Source organism: Saccostrea echinata, unplaced genomic scaffold, assembly GCF_033153115.1.
Source record: "Saccostrea echinata isolate AGI-Se365-2 ecotype Australia unplaced genomic scaffold, CSIRO_AGI_Sech_v1 ptg000041l, whole genome shotgun sequence".
Classification (NCBI taxonomy): domain Eukaryota; kingdom Metazoa; phylum Mollusca; class Bivalvia; order Ostreida; family Ostreidae; genus Saccostrea; species Saccostrea echinata.
The window spans coordinates 3,363,887-3,387,821 of record NW_026889790.1 but is presented as its reverse complement, the minus strand read 5'-3'; the positions used below and the strand labels follow the sequence as shown (position 1 = coordinate 3,387,821).

The 23,935-nt window shown below is 33.0% G+C and overlaps 1 protein-coding gene across 1 annotated transcript in view; it reads right to left on the bottom strand.

Annotated features, from left to right (window-relative positions):
- Positions 1-237: 237 nt before the first annotated feature.
- Positions 238-23,935, bottom strand: part of LOC133200847 (multiple epidermal growth factor-like domains protein 6) — a 67,511-nt gene continuing 43,813 nt past the window's right edge. Inside the window, exon 10 of the mRNA XM_061336663.1 lies at positions 238-378. Coding sequence (XP_061192647.1) covers positions 252-378 — 127 coding nt within the window. The 3' untranslated portion in view covers positions 238-251. The remainder of the gene's footprint in view (positions 379-23,935) is intronic.

Genomic DNA, 23,935 nt, shown 5'->3' with positions numbered 1-23,935 from the left:
GTTACTTGTAACTTGTTACAACTGAATGTTTAGTAACATATAGTTATGTATATAACAAGTCTTATGTACATTATAATCATTGGAGAGTTTACTCTTTTAGATTTTTATTTATGATCATAAATAATTTGTATTTAGCCATATTTTATAGTATAATAATATTCTATTCAGAGAGAGAGAGAGAGAGAGAGAGAGAGAGAGAGAGAGAGAGCAAAAGCACCAGCAGAAATCCTATGTTACATTTTCAAGAATTCCTAATTTGTAGGGTCAATTATTTCTTCATATTGATGAGTTGTGTTATCATTATCCAAAGTCCTTGAATCTGTCATTGTGATATACTTTTCTGGTCTTTTGTTTGCTTTTGCGTTTAGTTGACAGTGTCTACAAATAGAATTAAAACAGCCAATAATGAATGCATTTTTACAAGATGTTCTGGAAAAAATCAGTTTCTTTTAAAGAAACAAAAATCAATTTTGTGTTTACGATATTTCAATATATCATAAATTATATTAATAAACTTTTGGCAACACATTTACCATAAAAGTGTTTATTTGATAAACCAATGGTCATCAAAAGAAATGTCAAAAATCCGTTTTATTTTTAATTCTTGATCAATTTACATAGCAAAATCAAAACAAACTTTTTTTCAAAAAAATCAAAACAAACTTTTTAATATTACCTTATTTTAAAAATGATGATGAAAATTGCAAATAAATTTGATGTCAGAAAAACAGTTATTCCTGCAATCCACGCAGTAGAAAGAAATTTATACACACAATTTTTTTCTTCTTGATACTCGGTAAAATCTGAAAATAATGATGGAACATTGTATCAGAGTTGATTATCTAATCATTTAAAACAATTAAAATGTATTTAAACACCAAACATCTATGAATTTTTCTTGAAAACAGGCCCTTGTTATAACAAACTAGAATTCACTACATATAGAGATCTATAAACTTGATAAAATCAAATTTGATTTTTTCAAAAGTTCAAAAACACTTCCGTCTAAATTCTTTGAAACTTTTTATCTTTTAAATTATAAATTCTATTTCAAGTCGAGATACGTATAATTTTCGACAATTTTTCATTAGTCTATCTTTGATTTGAGACTTTATTTATTTCATCCACATATTCCCATTAAAATCTTACAAATTGCCAGTTTCGTTCCTCGAAAGCGACAGAAAAATGGCATACTTCTTTTGTGAACCCCCCCCCCCCATAATATTGTTTCTTTCATCTTTTCACCAATGACATTTGATACAAGTCAAATAAAAATAATTGATTTGTTCAAATATAAATACATATCAAACTAAAATATGATTAAAAATAGTACACGGGTAGTTGAAGATTAATTATGTATGAAATATAAAGATAACGAACATACAGAAATCCAGTTAAAAAGTGATTGAAACAATACAAATTGTGAGCAGAGCAAAAACAGACCTCTAAAACATCAGAGGTGGGATCAGGTGACATGGAGGAGTAAGCATCGCCTGTCGACCGGTCACACCCGCTGTGTGCTCCTTATCGTAATCGGGTGATCGGAAAAATCCATATACAATTTAGTGTGATAATAATGACAAAACAATTTGAATTAAAAAGTAAACATTCGATTCTCGTTAGATTTTATTTGCTAACAAGGTCATTGAATCGACCATAAAATATGCGAAACGTTGACATAAAACAAGATATGTAGAAGACGCTTTTGCGTATCGAATCAACTGGGAGATATACATGTTATCTCCATATGCAAGTGATAATGGTATATTGCTACATAAGTAAGGGTAGCTTCCTGTCAGAAACTTCAGTGCCTATTAAAAACAAATTTCTCTACAAAGCTGTTAAGTCACTCACTTTGATGATCACAGATACGACCTATAAATGGTCCTTGACATCCACCGTCACACGTACCGTCATACCTACTACAGTTACTGCAGTGATCACTACACCGATGCCGACATTCAATTCCAAAAAAGTTTGGAGGACATTCTTGGGTTAAAAAGAGATAGGAATAGAAAAAATAATTTCTGGTCGAATCAAGAATTTGATGATGATTTATTTTCCCTCTGTTTATCATTCCTTGATATCTTCCAAAATACCTAAACTGTAACGTTCTTGCAGAAAATAATAGCGCTTAAGGCAGATAGTTAACTTCTCACATTTCACTGCTTATTATAAAAATAAATTCTAACGTATACGTTTGTACCTGTTGTACACTTCGGGAACCCCATCCACCCAGCTGTACATTTACAAAAACCATTAATATGGTTACATATTTCTCGACATCCTATGGAACATTTCTCTCTGCAGTTTAAACCATAAAACCCAGATTCACAAACTAAAAAAAAGCATTAAAACAAGATGAAGCATCCAAAGCTCAATACTAAACAATTTATATGAAAGTATCCTAATTACATATATGATACAATGTGACATAATTCAGTATCTTAAATAATTGTAGATAATTACCACCCCCACAATTATTTCCTCTGTAACCGGCCTTACATCCTGTTTTACAACTCCCATCCAGGTGATAACAACTCTCGTTGTGTGAACAGTGACCACTGCAGAAATAACTACAATTCTTCCCAAACATTCCAGGCAAACATTCTTTCAAAATCGAGAAACACAAATTTCATCATAAAAATCAATGAACTTTGCTTTTAAAAATGAACTACCCAAAAAGCTTTCCATTACTATTTATCGATTCCCGAAATCAGATCAGGAAGATTAAATTATTTCAAAAGATTCCTTGACGATAAGTGTCTCTAAGTGAATTTATAACTTTCTTAAAGACAATATGTAATTCTTGTCTGACCAAGCACATATATATCATGATGATATGTCATTAATTTACAAAATAAATAACTTTCTACCTTCGTGACATCTATCTCCGAAATACCCAGGGTCACACCCTGTGCTACATATTCCTGTAGCCTTATCACAGAGTTCTCCATTCAAACAATGGCCACAGGTGTGTTTACAACTTGGTCCGTAACTTCCATTTTCACACGCTGACGGAAAAGTAGAAATCATTAAACTTTAATATCTCAAGTATGACTTATATTTACAGGTATGTATTCCCTCCTTGATCAAATTATTGTAAATACAATATGAAAATTGATAAGGTTATACTCTTGTTACAAAGGTCTCCATGATAGCCAGGATCACATTCTGTCCCACAGCTTCCAGTCTCCACGTCACAAGGAACCCCATTTAAACAGTGTCCACATTTGTATATACATTTTAGACCATATGTTCTGTTTTTGCACCCTGTCAGTGATAAGTGCGACATAACAAATAACATAAAATACATTCCTGTAAACACAGATATAGGATTTTGATGAAGTATATAAACCTTAGAGAAAACATATCGACAGATAGTGCTCGGTATATTTTTTTCTAAGGTCTATATATCTAGGATTGTATTGAATCAAAAGACTACTTTAATTTATTTTATTATTTTTTGTATTATTTAATGAAAAGTGTCTTTAAAATAATCTATGGTTTAATTATAGAGTAATTCCTCTCATATAAGACATTGTTATATAATACTCATTATGACATTCCAATTACAACTAGGAGTTGAAATATCTAATAATGTAATGCCTTCGCCTTTTTTTCAAAGAAGATTTTAGAAATATCATCTCAAAAGCTTTCTTCTAAGCTTAAAATAGAAACATGCTGTTTTTATACTTTTTGCTTGTGCTCTCGTTGGAGCCAATTTAAAGCAGGGAACAAGAGAAAAAACCATTAAAAAGATTTACACTGCAAATCTTATCTGGCATAATATTTTTAAAAAAATTCTTTTCTATCTTTTTTCTCACAAATTAGATTGCTTAACTCAAGAAACAGTCGATATTGGAAACTCAAATCTGTGTGAGAAATTCCTGCCCATATTTCTTGTTTATAAAGTTTTAGAAAAATAAAATTAACACACTACTCCGTTTTAACTCTATGACAAGGGTTTTACAGATGTTAAGAAATGTATTATGACATCACAGTTTAAGAAGTAACAAACTAAAAAGAAATTTATTTTTCTTACCTTCCTGACATACAGATCCCAGCCATCCTGCCGTACACCCGAAACAATTACCACTTTCAATCTCACATTTATGTTCCAGGCATTTGATTGAACATTTTAGGCTGCAGTTATTTCCATATATTCCTGATTCACATCCTAGTGAAAAAAACCCATTGCTCTTAATATATCATCTTTCGTTTGGATATTAACAGTTTTTTTAATCTCTGGAATCTTATTCATAATAAAAACCCAACCAAACCAGGAAGGAATATTTTTACCGGGTAGAAACTTGACTGTAAAATATGCATTAAAAATGATTTCATTATCTGAAGATTTTATTTTTTCAAATTTATGCCATTAGTTTAGCATGCTACTTAACAATATGAAAATTAATGGTAATCTTCCAAGTTCAGGCAACACAGCAAAATTAGCTGCTTTTCTATCAAAACCAAGTACATTTTTACAATATTTAGTGTGTAGTTTTCACGTTTGAAGTCCTTTTAATCTTTTTTTTAAAATCCTTATCTTTGTTGAGTTTAATAGAAATTGGATTGAAAGCATCCCAAACTCATTTCCATACATCAAAATTGGTACAGTTGAGTGATCAAATAGATGAACAGTTGTTTTTATACTTGGATTTAATTAGTTTATTGAACTCGTTATTCGGTACTGGTTTGAATTTGAACGTCCGAATATCGAATACTAAAATCGGCATTCGGTTACTCGGAGTCTGCCACATCTGTTTCATATTCGGATGTTTCACTGACTATAGACGATAAGGGCCAACTTACAAGTAAATTGTATGACAAACGAGATGACTTCAGCTTTTCCATCGTCAACGTTCCTTATCTATGTAGTAATATTCTGCTAACACCTGCGTCTCCCAACTTATTTGATACTCAAGAGTATACTCTGAGTACGATCAATTTTTAAACCCAAGCAGGTTACAGAAAAATAAGTTGATGCTACAGGGATTTCAACAACCTCTTTTTGAGTGAGCATTTCGTAAATTCTATGGTCGTTATAATGACCTTATTAGCAAATATAACCTATCATTGGATCGTATTACTAGTATGGCTGACGTTTTTCATACCATTGTAAGGCCTTTATTTTTATATTAAATTTGACTACAGAATATTCCGTCTACCTAATCAATACATAGTGCTCACGGTTGGTGTGACCGGTCAACAGGGGATGCTTACTCCTCCCAGGCCTGATCCCACCTCTGAAATTTCCGGGGGTCCATGTTTTATGCCCTGTTCACAGATTTGTATTTTTTGTAGATTTTTGTTTAGATCGATTACTGTCCTTTATCTTCACCTTTTTCATTGATGATACAAGGGTTTCAACAATCTCGTTTGAAGTCATCATTTCGCAAATTATATGGTCGATACAATGATGTTTGCAATACAGTAGGTTATTAGGTCGAATGTTGACTTTCATCCAAATTGTTAGGCCATAATTTTCAAACTAATTTTTAACGATTACCAGATCATGACAAGGAGCATTCGGCGAGTGTGATCGGTGGACAGGGTATGCTTACTTTTCCATAGCACCTTATCCAACCTCTGTTTTCAGAGGTCCGTGTTGGCTCTGATCACAATTTGTATTTTTAAATGAACTTTTTGAGCTTGATCAATGTTCGATATTTTCCCAGTTTATTTGAAAATAACAACCAGGAGTATCTTTTCTTTTCTACGATTGAGTTAACTCCCTTGACTCCTTGTTCAGCATCTCCCTCGTCTAATCTTCTTCTGTTCATCTGTTGTGTAGTGTGAAAATAATCATTTCTTATTTCATTTCTACCGATGAGTTATCACCCTTTACAACTCTTTTTTTTCTCCTCACACGTTTATCTCTTTATACAGTGGTTATCAGACACAGGATATTGTTTTCATATTCCAAACTTAATTTGTATTCCGTGATATCATATAAACAAATAAGAGTGTGCGCATTTGTAAAAAGAAAAGACCGACATAGAATTCCAAATCATACATTTATAGAATCTTTCAAATACCAGATCAAATATGGATATCTTTCATTTCAAAGGCATCTTTATTTCAAGACGTCCAATTTTTGTGATGTAAAATTTGTTGACGCTGCTACTAGGGAAAACTACATAAAAGTCAGGCAAAAAAGTAATAAAAATAATCTCAATGCTTATGTAGATATGGTTGGTTGCAAATTGACATTGTATGCTGATGTAAAAGATTTGCAATTCAACATTTTTGCAAGCCAACATGTTATATTGCATGTAGACAACTCTATAGAGAGCAGAAAACTATACAGATTGTTATTTTATTTTTTTTAAGTTATTACCTTCAATAACGACGTCACATAGTTCTATTAGAGTTACATTCTGGTAGCCTTTCGGGTATATTACTCCATTAAATCGTTCATTATAAAATATAACATAACGACCATGTCTGGGACAAATTATACTAAAATTCAATGGAGGCAACTCATTGCCGTCTTTGTAGCAGAGATGGCTGTTCTGTGTCTGTGTGCTGTTTGAGATGAATAAAGAAAAACCGGCCATTCGTCCTCTTTGTCTTTCAACTGTATAGAAATTCAGAAAAAATTGTCGTTTATAATCTGAGAATGGATTAATGGATATATCTCAACTTGATTACAGTATTGTAAATCACCAAATTTTCACAACACTTATTTTTTGTAGGATAGTTATATTGAATTTATAAGCAACAGAATTTTCACGAAATCTGGTTATCCTTCTACAAAATCAATAACAATACAATTATACGCCAGAATAAATTTTTCGCGTGAAGACGGGCTCGAGTAATTAAGCAAAAAATAAAGTTTTTTTTGAATAAACAGTGATTTACAATATTTTGTATTTTATTTGTAAATGAAACAGGGCATGAATTGGATATGTAGTATATTCCCTGGGAATGCATTTTGATAATAATAATAATAAAAACAAACAAACAAACAAACAAAACAAAAACATCATACCATTCTCCTCAGTGTAGCTCTTGTAGAGTATGCTGATTTTATCTATACTTTTTATTTCACCGAGGTCAACATAAAACCAAGCAGATTTGGCCGGACTGTTATAGCCAAAGTAATTACTCCTAGAACAAGTTCGAGTGTCATTATCTACTGCGTTTTCAGCCCTGTAGTGAGAGCAGCCATTGCAGACCCAAGTTGAACTCTGTGCAGCGTTTTTATTATGTGATAGATTGTCTGCAATTAAATATATATTTTTTAACCTAATTCTTTATACTCCTGACCTATTTCATTTTGTGAGAAATTGAGCGGTTAACAAATCCTGGATAGAGAAAATAGCAAAATCAATTCATTTTTTTAATATAAAAGATTAAACGAGGTCAAACCTCGTTATCTCGAACTCGATGGACCTAGAAAAAACTTCGAGATATCCGAGGATTCGAGATATCAGAGGTAAAATTCTTAAAGAATAAGTGCTTTGGACTTTCTAATCACTTCGATATATCCATGGTATTCGAAATATCAATGTTCGAGATATCAAAGTTCAACTATAAAACTTTCTTATCCGACTCAAATTTGCATAGCGCCAAATTAAGCAGATATTCGAAGGCGCTTAACAGCTTAAAAATGAAATATTCGAAACAGACATAAAAATTACACAGGGGGTGTAATATGGCTAAAAGTGTAATATGTAATCATTAAGAAGACTCATAGAAGCATGATTACATTAAAATAAGGTCAGCAGTTAAAAACACATTTAAAGAGATGTGTTAAATTATTTCTTAAAACATCTGGGCAATTAGTTTCACTGTGATTTCCGATCTTCATTTTCATTCTAACTTTACTATTTTAGTTCTTCTTTACAGTATGCATATCTGTCTATCTTTTGACTTCCATTTACAAAGGTCTTTTATGCATTTTTATTTTTTTTTATATTGATTACTATGTCTTTCCTTAACATGTGGTTATAGTGTCTGACATATCTTGGCGTTTAATCAGGCTATCAACTTTTTCGAGATTTCAAAAGAGGAGTACGAAAGTGTGTGGATAATGTCAACCTTTAATTCACTTACTTTTAATTCGACTACACAACGGAATGAATATGGATACGAACTTTTGACAGTGTTTTTTGGTGTTTTGTTTTGTTTTTTTTTATATAAAATAACAAAAAAAAAAAAAAACAAAAAAAACAAAACAAAAAAAAAACAAAACAAAACAAAAAAAAACCGCTTTATGGAACTCGACAATAAATCTAATTAAAAGCATGGAAATTTAAAAGAATAAAACATAAAAGAGATTTAATAGATTTGTGGATGAATAATGAGTGCCTTAACGTAATGTAAAAAAGACCTTGGAGCTAAAAGAAAACACACACACATACAATGAGTTGGATAAAAATCGTATATAATCATAAACTATATGGAAGATCCTATATACATTTAAAAAATGGTTTGTATGTATGCATTGTTTTGGTATAATATATATATATATATATATATATATATATATATATATATATATATATATATATATATATATATATATATATATATATATATATATATATATATATTTCCTTTTATGAATGTATTCTTATTCAGATGAAGGGTAGTGCTATACCATTTCTTTTGAGTAATGGAGTCGACGGACCGTACGTAGTAACAATGGTCACTTATTCAATGAAATGGAATGACATGAGTCGAAAAACAACTTTAATACTTTCCTATGTTTCAATCTATGATCAACAATTAATTTGAAAAATAGATCATTACGCTATAATCATGTATGGGGGACTAAGCGCATTGCTCCGAGGACTTTAAAAAATACGTGTCATTGTTGCGTGCCATATCAGGCGCATATTTAAGGCAAAGAAAACGGTGTAATTGCACTACAGATGAAAGAAATAGGTGAACGTTAGACAGACATTATGCGTAAATTTCAATTTTGATTATTGGTATTATTAATTGAAAACATAAAATAAAGTCTCAATCAAAGTTGTATAACACAATTGTAGCATCTTAGATTCACTGTCAATTTTCTTGAATTTCCGTATGATATAGCTACTAACTAGCCCGTCCAAATTCCTGTTTTCATCAATTTTATCATGAAAAACACCTTAAAATATATGCAAGGCAACGGAAAACATGAAGTACATCACGACATCGTTTGGAATTCGACATTTTATCTTTAGAAAATTAATAACTCAAAATCACGACTCAAAGTTAGCAACTATATGTACTAGTAAAAATTTCAAATGAAGAAAATCAGATACTCCTGTAAATTAACATTGTAAAGGTTATTAAAAATGTTTGTTCCAAGTTAATAAGTACTTTAAGATTATTCTTTAAAAAACTATCAACATTCAAATCTTGCTTACCGTATCCATAACAGTTCATTAATTCTCTAAGAACAGCAAAAATGAAAAACACTTTCATGACAAACCAATGCTGACTCTTAAATGTTCAGATATAGTCAGTTTACTAAAATAATTTCCTTATATCGTTACATTGTTATAAAAAAAATTACTCAGAAAGGCCTTAAAATCAGGAAGTAAACTAAAAAAAAAAAAATTCTAAAGTAAATTTTTTCCAGCATTTCAGAGATATATCGGTTTGTACCTGTCAGTATGTCGTTTATGGTCACAATGTCAAAGGTCAAACTACTTTGGACATCAAAGTTAGTACACAAAGTACCAACTTAAATAAGATGAATCCAAATATTATAGTGGCCAAAGGGTCAAAGGTCAAGGGTCAAACTACTTTGGACATAGATCTATATATTGTCTGTTTAATGATGACCCTTTGCTTGATATAGAGATGAAACTTGGAAGATTGGTACATATCGATGATCCCTGTTGAGACTCCTAGAACAGTTTACGCTTTTTTATAAACCGCTTCGCGGTTTATAAAGCGTAAAATGCCCCACTCAGGTTATACAGTATAACTTGGAAGTCTATTAAATTCATTCCTTAAATAAACATATATAGTTATATATCATTGTAGCAAAGTACTGTAAGCAAAAACCTATCATTGGATCGTATTATGGCCGACGTGTTTCATAACAATTGTTAGGCTTTTGTGTTTATAACAAATTTGACAACGGAACAATTGCAACCCGTCTACCTGATCAATACATAGGGTTAACGGTGGATGTGATCGGTTTACAGGGGATGATTACCTCCTAGGCACCTGATCCCACCTCTGGAAATTCCAGGGGTGTCCGTGTTTTATGCCCTGTTCACCTTTTTCATTGAATAAAAAAATACTCCTGTATACCTGAAACCATCAGTGGAAGAATAATTTACTACCAAGTTAATAGAAATGTTCTGGATTGACTATTGGTTCGTCATTGTTTTCTTAACCAAGGAGCATTGTACCAACCAAACAACACTTTAACATTTTCATGTCTTTATAATTGACCAATGAGATCGTCGCAACAAATGTCATAAACCTTACACAAAGTGTGGTTCATAACAATTCCGGTACACATATTACAAGTGTATATTAAAAGTGAACCAAAGATTGGTTATTTCGTCGATAATTTTAAGTGGACCAAAAATTTGTCATTCCGTTAATTATTTAAAGAAAAAAAGGTTATTTCGTTGATTATTTAAAGAGAACAAAACTTTGTCGTTATTCGTTACAAAAACTGCGATCAACATAACCATTTCAACCATGACCAGTGACCAGAAAACCAACAGTGACAAACCATTAAGTAATTACATGTTCATCAGTGAAAAAACGTTATTCATTTATTAATTAAAAGTTACATTCTGTCACAGAGTGAAGAATATCAAAGTGATATTCATCTTTTATTTCAAGCTCACTGGCATATATCGAGTCGACATATGAATGGGTGTAACTATTGCTAATTCATATTACGTCGTTGATATATCTAAATGTCGAGTTGAAGGCCACAGCAAGCGTCTAATTCATCTCATGTACAATTTTTTAAATAACTTAAAGTAATTCTGCTTAAAACGGGGCGCAATTGGTACCCATGGGAGTTCCGACAGATATTTTCAATTAGAAACTCCAGCATTCTTTTAATATCAACTTCAGAGTATGTATACAATTTGAATGTTTTTTAACAAATAAACGTCACCTTTCGTTGAATATACTAGTTATTTGTTTTTTCAATACGTTTTCTACATTGAAGTTAACAATATTTGGAGACATCAAAATTTATTGTATTGTGTAAATTATATACGGTACCAATTTTGATGCACCAGATGAGCATTTCAACAATTACGTCCCATTCCAGAATTGGATGTCAGAAGCTTAAGATGAAGTGCATTTATATCCAAAAGAAGTATTTTGATAAAATTGAATTTCATTAGTATTTATGTTCCTACACATTTCTTCCTCCTGTAACATTCATCTATCTTTAGTTAGTTTGTTTGTTTGTTTATTGTTTAGCGTCCCCCTTGAGAATTTTTCACTCATATGGAGAAGCCACCACTTGCTGGTGGAGAGCTGCAAATTTTGACCTATAATCGGTACTGAAGGCCATTGAGCAGTGAGGGATCTTTTTCGTGCCAGCACCTACGGCGACACGGGACCTCGGTTTATACAGTCTCATCCGAAGGAACGGTCTCCACGTCCAACAGTGGGATTCGAACCCGCGATTTAAGGAGGCTGGGGGGGGGGGGGGTCAACAAATTAACCATCAGATATAACTTATTTATTTTAGATGAAATATATGGAGATAACGAACAGTATTCAAGCTCAAAAGTCCATTATACAATACAAAATAGGAGCAGAGCAAACACGGACCTCCAAACATCAGAGGTGGGATCAGGTGCCATGGAGGAGTGAGCATTCCCTGCCGACCGGTCACACCCGCCGTGTGCTCCTTGTCATGATCGGGAAATAACGAAAAAATCCGTCGACAATTCAGTGTGTAAATAATGGCCTAACAATTAGTATGAAAAACGTCAGTCAGCATTTGACTCAATGATAAATTGTATTTGCTGACAAGGTCATTGTATCGACCATAGAACTTACGAAATGATGACTTTAAACGAGACAGCTGATATTCTTGTTTCATCAACTTATTTGTCAATAAGTTACCTCGTTTTAGAAATTGTACATACATAGAGCATGCTCTTGCGTATCGAATCAACTGAGAAATATATACCCCGTATGCAGGTGATGAAGGTATATTGCTGCATAAGTAAGGGAAGTTGACGATTGAAAAGTTAAAGTCATCACGTTTATCATAAAGCTTGGTTGTTAGATTACCATTAACGTCTTTTTCAGTAAAATATCCAAATATGAAACAGATGTGTCAGACTCTGTGGTATCTTTTATCTCAAGTTCACCAGGATATATCGTATCGACATAAGAATGAAAATAGCCATTGTTAATTGACAATACGTCGTCGATATATCTAAATGTCGAGTTGAAGGCCACAGCAAGTGTTTTCTTCTTTTCACGTACAAGATTTTGGACAAATTCTGCTTCATATGAATACAAAAAAAGGTCTGCTAACAACGGGGCGCAATTGGTACCCATAGAAATTCCAATAGATTGTTGGAAGACCTGGTCTCCAAAAACCACATAGATATTGTCAATCAGAGACTCAGGCATCTTTTTAATGTCAACTTCAGAGTACTTGTGTGTACAATCAGAATGTTTTTTAACAAAATAATTTTGCAAATGACCAATGACAAGGTAAGTATATTTACGAGTTCCAAGATATGATATCTTAAGCTGTCAACTATCATTTGGCAAAGAAAAAATTCATACATTTTAGTTTTAAAATTTGATCATTTTTGTATATCTTTATATGGAGCTCTTCTTCTAAAAGAGATTCAAATTTTGTATTCCGAAGCCTTGTGATATCATATAAACAAATACACGTGTGTGCATTTGTAAAAAGAAAAGATCAACTCTGAAATCCAAAAAGATATTTAACAGAATCTTTCAAATGTCAGATTTTCCTTTTCCAAGGCACTTTTTAAAACTTTTATGACGTACATTTTTTTGGCGTTATATTGTTGTTGCTACCAGAGAAAACGCCAAACAAATTAGGCAAAACGAGATAAAAAGAATATTATGGCAAATTGCAAATTCACACTGTATGTTGTTGAAAATGAATTGCAAATTATCATTTCTTGCAAGCCTACATGCTTTATTTTTGTAGACCATAGAGAACACTAAAAACATATACCTTCGATAACTACATGTACGTCACATAGTTTTATTAAAGACAATAGGTGAATGATTGGTGACCAACAGGCAACAAGATTTGTGATTCTTTCAGTAAAAGTTACTCTTTGAGATTTGTGAATTGTGACAATTAGGTCCCTTTTGAATTGTGGCCAGAAGGTGTCTTTGGATTATTTCCCCATAAAACTCTGATGCTTTCGGGTCAACAACATAAACACAAGAGGTCAAATGTGATTCTTTACTCTAAGAAGTTTGTACCGCCGAAGATTATGTAGCCTTGAAAACCCCAAATCAATGATAAGTTTTTAGGAGTTCAGTTACAAGATCCAAGACTAAGTTATTTCGGGCATGGCTGAGGTATTATAATATCATTTACAAATGATAAAGAAATAGAAAAGATTACATGAAAAATATTTAATTGTTCCAGCTGATGAAGCTTTTAACAATAGTCTTTGTTTGTAACGCTCATTATTACAAATGCTTGTTAGAAGAACTTTGTTTTGATTCCACGTCTGGTAATCCAACTTATACTCACAGTTCCTTTTTAAGTGAGAAATTAATCAAATTCAAAATTAAGTTTCAGTTTTAAGTACTTTTAACATTCTAGTTAATGGAAGTTACTTTGGTTTACTGTAACTATACTGGATTCCAAAACCTCATAAAAATCCTTACAAACGAAGATATATTACAGGGTTCAGAAAATGTTCAGAAAATCAAGTCCTTTTAGAAAGTTTGAAATCATGAAACTTTTCAAAAATCTATACATCAAAATATTTGAGTTTCCAATGCTTTATACAAGCAATGCACACAATCAATCAAAGAGCAGGCTTTCTTATATTTCGATACAACAATTTTATCAATTTACAATAGTTAACGCGATATATCCAAATAAATTCAGAATAAGAGACAGTACAGAGTCTGACACATCTGCTTCCTACTTTTTATAGACACCAAAAGTTTATTTAATGGATTTGACATTTTATTATTGCATGGAAAGACCAGTATACGCTCTTATTATTTTTTTTTTCAGAGAAAATGGAAAAACTGTTTTGGTCCGAGAAAAACATTCTGGAGTTTAAAATTTGCATTTTGATTAACACATAATATTTAGATATCTGATAAAACATGTTAAGAAGAGCCAGCTCGACATTTTTAAGATTTTTAACTTAAAAAATCATTAATGAATATGAAGAGCAATATTGTCATTTTTTTTTTAAATCTACGGATAAAATCATCCAGAAGCATTTTAATATATATATATACATACATATATATATATATATATATATATATATATATATATATATATATATATATATATATATATATATATATATATATATATATATATATATATATATATATATATATATATATATATATATATATATATATATATATATATATATATATATAATTTCAAAAACAAAATGAAGAACCGGTACAGTTTTGCTGGGTGTATTAAAAATAAAAATCCAAAAAATCACAAAATATTTTCTGCAAGCGCTTTCGCCATGTTAGGCTCTTCAGGCAGTTATACAAATGTCAGGTAGGTTACCTGGTAACGTCCAAAAGCAAAAGTTCATTGTGACGTCATAATAGATCAAGGAAGCGTAAAGTTGCCGTATTAGATAATGTACAAATATTGTATTAACTTGAACACATAATATGCATAAAATCTTACAATATGTTATATAATAATGTATCATTTTCGATTAAGCTTTGGTTTAAAGAGTTTGATAAAGTAGTCCTCTTTTGCCAAACGTAGATTTTCATTTTCATTGGGAAGTTTATAAAAAGGGAAAATCTTAAATATTCCTTTGCCGCATTTTGCAAAATGTTCACAACATGGTGTATTACGCACACTAGGGTCTTTAATTTGTTGCTTGTGTACACGAACCCGGGCATTTAGTTTCCCCGTTTGTCCAATATAGAATTCTTTGCATGTCGGACAGATTGCACAGTAGATAACGTTTTCGGATTTACAGTTCATTGGTGAATTGGTTCTAATTTCCATTCCTGATTTAAGTTGGATTCTATTTCCCTCTTCTAAATATGTACACGTTCCGCATCTTGGATCTCCGCATTTTTTAATGGTTGGAATTTCCTCCTGTGTAGTAAAACGGGCCTTGATTAACAATTTTTTATATATATTTATATCACCTTGATGATAAAAAGACAACTAAAGAATCATGCGACATTTAATAAAGTGGAAATACTGATGACAGTTATAACCACTGGGGAGTGACCTTTTTTGTCCCCAGTTTACCTCTTTGTTCGATATTAGGACTTGATTAAAAGAAAGCAAAAATAAGGATTATATAAAAAACATAATGGATAAGTATTAAATAAAAGAATTTAAAAGCTTTTTTTAGTTTTATCTTAAAATCGGAAAAAAAAAATAAGAAGTCGGCTATTGAAAGCAATAATTAGTGTATGTCACCCCGAACTGACTCCAAAGACTAATAGAATATTGTATGTTTTTTTTTAAATAGAAATATGTAATCCTGTGTAAATTGTGGCCCCATCCTACCACCGGGGGTCATGAAACACACAATAATGACAAATCATGGCTTTGCTACGGAAGCTGATAGGTGTCAGGTAGAAAAAATATTTTATCTGGCGGATGGCAGTTATTTATGTGGCGACCGCCACATAGATAGCTGGCAGCTACCAGAAACATATCTGTCGGCCGCCATATAATTTCCTGGCGGCCGCCACATAAATAACCGGTTGTCGTCATATAAATAACTGGCGGCCGCAACATAATTTAGAAGCGGCCGCCAAAGTAGACTCTAGCAATGCAAGCATGTAATCTAATAAAGCATTAATCTTAAGATTAACTTAACCTTATTTAAAGAGTATTTTTGTATAAAGTATAGATATAATCTTTGCTAATTAGGTATAAAACTCTAAGATTTGACTACAAACAGATACACTTAAGCAAAAACTCTACAATCTTCTTCACCAACAATTACTCTCTGTCAAGGCAAAAAATACAAGTTCTGTCAAACTCAATGGGAAAAAAAAGTCAATGGTTTACATAGATATTGGTCACAGAATTTAAAATCATTTTTTAATCAGCATTAGATGGTAAATTCTGGTCTAAGTACATTAAGTTGTTTACCAAAGAAATAAATCCGAACGTATGATTGTGTGGCAGTTAATCAAGTGCATGTATATGGATAACCCAAATTTTATCTAGCGGCCGCTAGATATTTCTATTGCAGGCGCTAGGAACTTATCTGGCGGCCTCCAAATATTTAACGGCGCCAGAAAATTATATGGCGGACGAAAAATTTTTTTGTCGGCCGCCAGATAAAATATTTTTCTTACCTGGCAACAACCGACCTCCGTACTTTGTTGTACTTGAGAATAAGATTTTTAAAGATATTTCCTATATATTCCTATGTAAATTTTTGATCGTCCATTGTGGCACCACCCATGATTTGAACAAACTAGAATACACACTACCTTAGGAGGCTTCCATATGAATATGACTAAACATGGCTTTACTGGTCCCGGAAAAAGATTTTTAAAGATTTTCCCTTTATATTCCCATGTAAAAATTTGACCGCCCATAGTGTCCCACCCTACCCCTGGGGATCATGATTTGAACAAATCTGAATCTACACTATACGTAGGGAAGCTTTCACATAAGTCTCATCTCCTCTGGCTCAGTGGTACTTGAGAAAAACATTTTTAAATGACCCGTCTTAATTTTCACTATTTTTTTTATTATCTTCTTTGAAAGAAAGTAAAGCCTTTCGCACAAACCTGAGTGCACTTTACGCAAGGACACTCTTTGCCAATTTTGGTTGAAATCGGTCCAGTCGTTCTGGAATAACGAAGACAATTTTCGATCAGAAGATCACTTGAGCCTTCGGCTTAGGTGATTTAAAAAGGTGAAAATAACAGTGATGCTCGATCTCAAAGTAACCTACAAACAATGCAAATCTATGAACAGGGCATGAAACAGGGACCCCCGGAAATTCCAAAGAAGGGTTAAGGTGCCTAGGGGGAGTTAGCAACCCCTGTCGACCGGTCACATCTATGTATTGATCAGGTAGACGGAATGCTCGACCTAACAATTGGTGTGAAATATGTCAGTCAAAATACGACCCAGTGTTAAGTTATATTTGCTAAGGTAATTATCTTAATCTTAAATCGTTGTCACTTGTCAGACCCCTAGGAAGCAATTTCACTTTGAGGGGGCACAACCATACATTTTCAGTTGAGGGGGCACTATCAACTACCAAAATTCCTTGACAAAAAAAAAAAAAAAAAAAAAAAAAAGGTCATCAGATGTTATTGAGGGCACAAGCATATTGCAGTTATGTTTTCTATAGTATTCTATATATTGGCAGAATTATTGGGGGCACGCCCCCCCCGTGCCCCCCCCCCCCCGTTCCTACGGCCATGCTTGTCCCATCATCATATACTGCAGTCTCTAAATTCAAGTTGACGTGTATGTATTCAAATCAAGCTATAATTAATTTTTCATAATCGCTTAATTAGATTTTCATACCAGCGATTGTACTGTACCTGCTAAAGATCCTCATCACTACATAGAATACTTTGAACGAAATTTCATCGGCAGATACAAGAGTAGTATTAAAATTGAAATGGAAAGAATCTCATATCATCTAATGTTGGTTATTATACATGTATCAACGCGTATTATAGCAAATGACCCACGTACTACTAACTCTCTTGAAGGGTGGCACAGATGATTTTAATGCCTTCGATATAAGTTCCTCGACTAGCTGAAATGGCGAACAAGCCAGAGCAGAGATTATCATTGGTGTCCTTTTTCGAAGTGAGGAACTTGATCGCCATCGCGAAAGGAAATCATCGCGTCTACTTTCGACCGAGTCGAGGAGAGATAATTCGTAAAATAGGAGTTGGGGAGATTATCATAAGATTTAGCCGTGAGGATGAAAAATGGTTACGTCGTTAATTTCTTTAACCTTAGAATTTCCAAATGGCAAAGTAATTGAAAATTTGTGTAGACATACAAGAGGAAGTCTGGATATTTAATAGTGTCTGGATTGTTTGTTGTAAAGGAAGTTAAACTGTAGATAAATAAAACCACGATATTAGTGCAATAATATAAACATCAGTTTACAGACTGACCCTGGAAATTTTAACATCGCTCAGTTTGGATTAGTTTTACTAGCAGGTGAGAAATATTTTTTCTGAATGTATAACAATAATTTTGTATGTCTTTTATTCATTACTTATGTATTAGTTTATCATGAAATACAATATTTAAACTTTGTAAAATATTACATTAATGACTTCAAAGTAGGTATTCTGTACTCAAGAAATGTAACATTAATTGTTTTTATCATGCTTATGTCTTGTTTAACGATTTCCTGTGAAATATTGAAGTACATACGCTTCACCTTTCGATATTTTTACAGTTAATCAATAAAATGAAGGACTTACGTTTCAAATATTTAATGATAGAATTTGTTGCAAACTTAGTTCTTTTTTTAGTGAAAGTTGTCTTGAAAAGTATGCAATTGTTCCAATCCTCTTCATATTTTGAAATATTTGAAAAGATTATGTCAACCTACATGTTTTTTATCCGTGTAGAACACAGTATTTGTCCATCAATATCTTTAAAATGAGTTATGAAACCCGAAGAAAGATCTGCCATAAGATATGTGGGACATACTAATAAACAATATAAAAATTTGAGAAAAATTGAACAAATTTTTAGCTTAAGGTCATTTTCCCCTTAAGTGGTAAATCTTAGCTCCGGAAGAAAACCCAAATAAATTATGGGTATCCTCAAAAACAGTTCTAAATGTAAGAAAAAAAGCGTTTTATCACATTTGGTTAAGAGTGGAGTATGTTTTCACCAAGCTGTATGTAATCTCAAGTGGTCAGGTGCAAACAGGCCTTTGAATGAAAAAGGTGAAGATAAAAGGTGAGAATAAGAAAGTGATCGATCTTAAAAAACTTACAAACATACAAATCTGTAATAGGGCATAAAACACAGACCCCCGGAAATTCCAAAAGTGGAATCAGGTGCCTAGGAGGAGTAAGCATCCCTTGTCGATGGTTATACCTACCGTGCGACCAATGTAATGATCAGGTAGTGATTTGTCTTTTAATGGTTTGTTCTCAGTGTCACAATTTTAAACCTTAATCTACATTTATAAGACATAAGTACATTGATAGTATTAATTTGTTTCTCTTTCATTGCTCAGGTAGAGATATAAATAAAGGAGCCATTGGTAACCCAGCGTGGAGAAAATGACCAGATACCCCGTTTTTTGTGAAGGATAAACACAATCAACCATGGCAATTCTTTTCCTGCTGAGTGTTTTATCAATTTTTGTGACTTCTTCTGCGGAAATTTTTGCTAATTTTATTGTTAATGAACAGGAACCCCCAGGACATAAGATTGGGAATATCCCCATGAAAAGTAATCTTGTCCAAAAGGCAAATCTCTCCTCGGAAGTCTTTAGCAGAATGAGATACACTTTTCTTCAGCCTGATAATGAATATAGAAATGTATTTAGCATCAACGCAATAACCGGTGATTTTTTTTTGCATCAAAATCATTGACAGGGAAGACTTTCAGGAATGTAGAAATTTTACTCATTGTGTTTTAAATTTTGATGTGGTTGCAAAAGAACAAGATGGTGGAGAGTTTCAGGTTATAACAGTGAATGTCCATGTAAAGGATATCAATGATGTCAGAAACAACAAAAGTCGGCCATCTCTTTCAGCTTCCTGCTGCTGTGGACTTAGATACAGATGAAAACAATGGGGTGCAGAGCTATGAAATCTTCCCTGCCAATGGAACCTTTAGGCTCAGCACAACCAAAAGGCTGGATGGGAGTTTTGACGTGAAGCTAAAATTGCTGGAGAAACCATACAGAGAAAAAACAGCAAAGTATATTCTTCACATTTATGCAAAATAACAGCGTGTCACTTTGCTTGATCAAGCGTGCTAAACTTTCACACGTTGATTACCATATCACTCATCGATTGGCTTTTTGGTTTCAATAAAATACATTCTATTTTGCATATAAAACACAGAACCCCTAAATACCACCAAGAGTATTAACCAAACGTATCGAACACTTTGAATAATTGTTTACTACGTAGAAAACAACAACACGTGGTAAGTCAAAAACCTGTTTTTAGCTCCCCTGAGCTGAAAGCTCAAGTGAGCTTTTCTGATCACCCGTTGTCCGTCGTCCGTCCGTCTGTAAACTTTTCACATTTTCAACTTCTTCTTAAGAACCACTGGGCCAATTTAACCAAACTTGGTACAAAGCAACCTTGGGTGAAGGGGAGTTAAATTGTTAAAATGAAGGGCCAAGTCCCCTTCAAAGGGGAGATAATCAAGAAAATACAAAAATTGGGTGGGGTCATTAAAAAATCTTCTTCTCAAGAACCACTGGGCCAGAAAAGCTGAAACTTATCTGGAAGCATCAGAAAGTAGCGTAGATTCTAAATTGTTCAAATCATGACCCCCGGGGGTAGGGCGGGGCCACAATAGGAAATCCAAGTTCTACATTGAAATATATAGGAAAAAGCTTTAAAAATCTTCTTCTCAAGAACCACTGGGCCTGAAAAGCTGAAACTTATGTGGAAGCATGCTGGGGTAGTGTAAATTCTAAATTGTTCAAATCATGACCCCCGGGGGTAGGGTGGGGCCACAATAGGGAATCCAAGTTTTACATTGAAATATATCGAAAAAATCTTCAAAAATCCTCTTCTCAAGAACCACTGGGCCAGAAAAGCTGAAACTTATGTGGAAGCATCCTGGGGTAGTGTAGATTCTAAATTGTTCAAATCATGACCCCCGGGGGATGGGCGGGGCCACAATAGGGAATCCAAGTTTTACATTGAAATATATAGGAAAAATCTTTTTCTCAAGAACCACTGGGCCATATAAGCATCCTGGGGTAGTGTAGATTCCAATTGTTTAAATAATGACCCCTGGGGATAGGGCGGGGCCACAATAAGTACTACGGGGGGGGGGGTCAGGTGAAAAACAGCAAGGCCAAAGTTACTCAGGTGAGCGCTGTGGCCCATGGGCCTCTTGTTCATCCTATAATCACAAGCCACATATTCAATCGTAAATTGACTGCAGGTTAAGAAAACATAAGAAAAATTACAACATGAAAACTAGTAAATCTTCACTTCTACTATTATGCAAAAGAAAGGAAAGAAAGCATTATCGGATACATTTTAGTTGAAGTCTCCTATCTTTTGTTCAAGAAACTCTTGTGCTATGTTGTGTGAATCAAAAAAAAAAATTGTAATAACATAATCAAATCGTTAGAAGGCCCCTTACTTGAATATCTAACATATCCAGGATATTATTTTAAATGAGCACGTGTTTTGTTCACTACATACTCACTCATCAACAGACATTCAATGCAATTGGTCAGGGCTGTTTGAGTTCTCCATTTCATGTGCAAAGTATAATTCAGTTCATTGATTTTGAGCAGCCAATCGATGAGAAATAAAGTGATCAATATATGTTACGCCCGATCAAGCCGAATGACACGCTGTTTTTGGAATGGTAGTTTGCTATGCCTTGACTAACATTAAACTCTGAAGAAACTGCAATTAAAAACATCGAAATTATTTTCATTAATCATCTATTATTGTACGTTTTGTACACCTTTCCTCGTTTTGTAAAAAAAAAAAAGAAACATCAACAATGTTTCGAAAAACATATTGTATAAAAATCAGGTTACTTTTAAGAAACTATTCAAATAATTTTTTCACTGATATCATGGGTATGTAATAAATTGATTGAAATAGTTTACTTATAGGGTTTAATGCAGTCGTCTGTTATTGGTGTAAAACATAAACAATCGGTTAAAGAGAGTTCGACAAAATGTAATAGCTTAATAGGGAAATGTAAATTAATCTATAAAAAAAGAAATAAAAGATATATAGCATTTGTTTGATACATTTTTGAAAGGTATCGTTGAGTAAATCCTATGCACGTCAACATTTAAAAGCCAAATACATCTGAAATTTGCGCGTGATTTGCGTGAATGAAAAAGAGGATGCAATGAGCGCTTCCGGCATTAGCAGTTGAACCTTCGGCGGGTAAAATGGATTTTGGCGATTTTCTGACAGAAGATGAAGATTATCTTGGTTTATTGTTAATTGGAGAATTTATGGAAGAAACAGAGGAAACTGAGAAAAGTTTGACCCATCAAACCTCCATTAACTCGTATAAGTAATATATACAAGCTGAAGGAAAATAAATCAATTACTTGGGTCGCATGTAAAGATAAGTAAAACTAGAGAAACTAGACAAATCTTTTTCTTTATTTTGTCCCCACATGTAAATAAATAAATTTTGTGAGGGATAGTCCGATAACGCATGCTTTATACTGCACATGCATGGCCTGATACAAGTTATGAGCAAGAGGTTTACCTTTCACATAATGTTTCGTAAAAATATCATGTTCTGTTTATAAGACGAAACCAGTGTAGAAGACTTTCACACTTTTTTAACCTATGTAAGAGGGTGATCAATTTTTAGATGAAACTTTATTAAAAAAAATTCAGTGTTGTCGAATTAAGATCAATACATACCATAAAACATACACTCAGTTTCGTTTCTCGAAAACGTGATAATTTTGAATTGATTTTCAATCAATCCCAGCCTCAGAGCAGTTCCAAGACTCTATTCCAGAGTAGAGATAGATTTGCTAGTCAGGATCCAGTCGCAGAACGCATATACTGGAAAGACAAGATTGACAATGATGAGGGAATGAGAGACCCCTGATTGTCTTCGTTAAAGCCACAGCTTTCTCCCGACATTCAGCTTGGCTTTTAACCAGGTATTAATTTGAATGCATTTATTTCATTCTTGTAGAAGAACTGGGATTTAATTCTCCAAGAGGTAATCCAACTTATACCCATAGCTCCAATTCTAAGGAGGAATTTCTTCAAAATCATTTGTCAGTTTTGAATATTTTTGATATTCCCAATAACCAACATGAATTTGAATTACCATATCTATATTGGATTCCTAACTTCATAAAAATCCTTACAAACAAAGATGCATAGCGGGTTCCAGTAAATGTTTTACCAAGCCTCTTTCTTTACTCCTCACTAAAATATTAACAGTAGTGAAGGAGAAAATTTCAAGAGTACTGTGCAACAATATATTCGAGAAGTGGTGTAAATCAGATGTGGATACTTCAAAATTCCAGGGAACATTTGGAAAATTTGAAATCAAGAATTTTTACCAAAATCAACAACATAAAAACTTACGACTTTTCAACTTTATATGCAACCTTTCCCCACGATATATTAAAGTCCAGGCTTTTTGATATCATTGAAAGCTGCTTTTTCAATAAAAATGGAACTCGTAAATTTACTTACCTTGTCATTGGTCATTTGCAAAATTATTTTGTTAAAAAAACATTCTGATTGTACACACAAGTACTCTGAAGTAGATATTAAAAAAGATGCGTTTCTGATTGACAATATCTATGTGGTTTTTGGAGACCAGGACTTCCAATAATCTATTGGAATTCCCAAAGGTACCAATTGCGCCCCATTATTAGCAGACCTTTTGTTGTATTCATATGAAGCAGAATTTCTTAAAAATCTTATAGGTAAAATGAAGAAAACACTTGCTGTGGTCTTCAACTCGACATTTAGATATATCGGCGACTTATTGTAAATTAACAATGGTTATTTCCATTCGTATGTTGAAACGATATATCCCAGTGAGCTTGAAATCAAATAAAACAAAGTCACATTT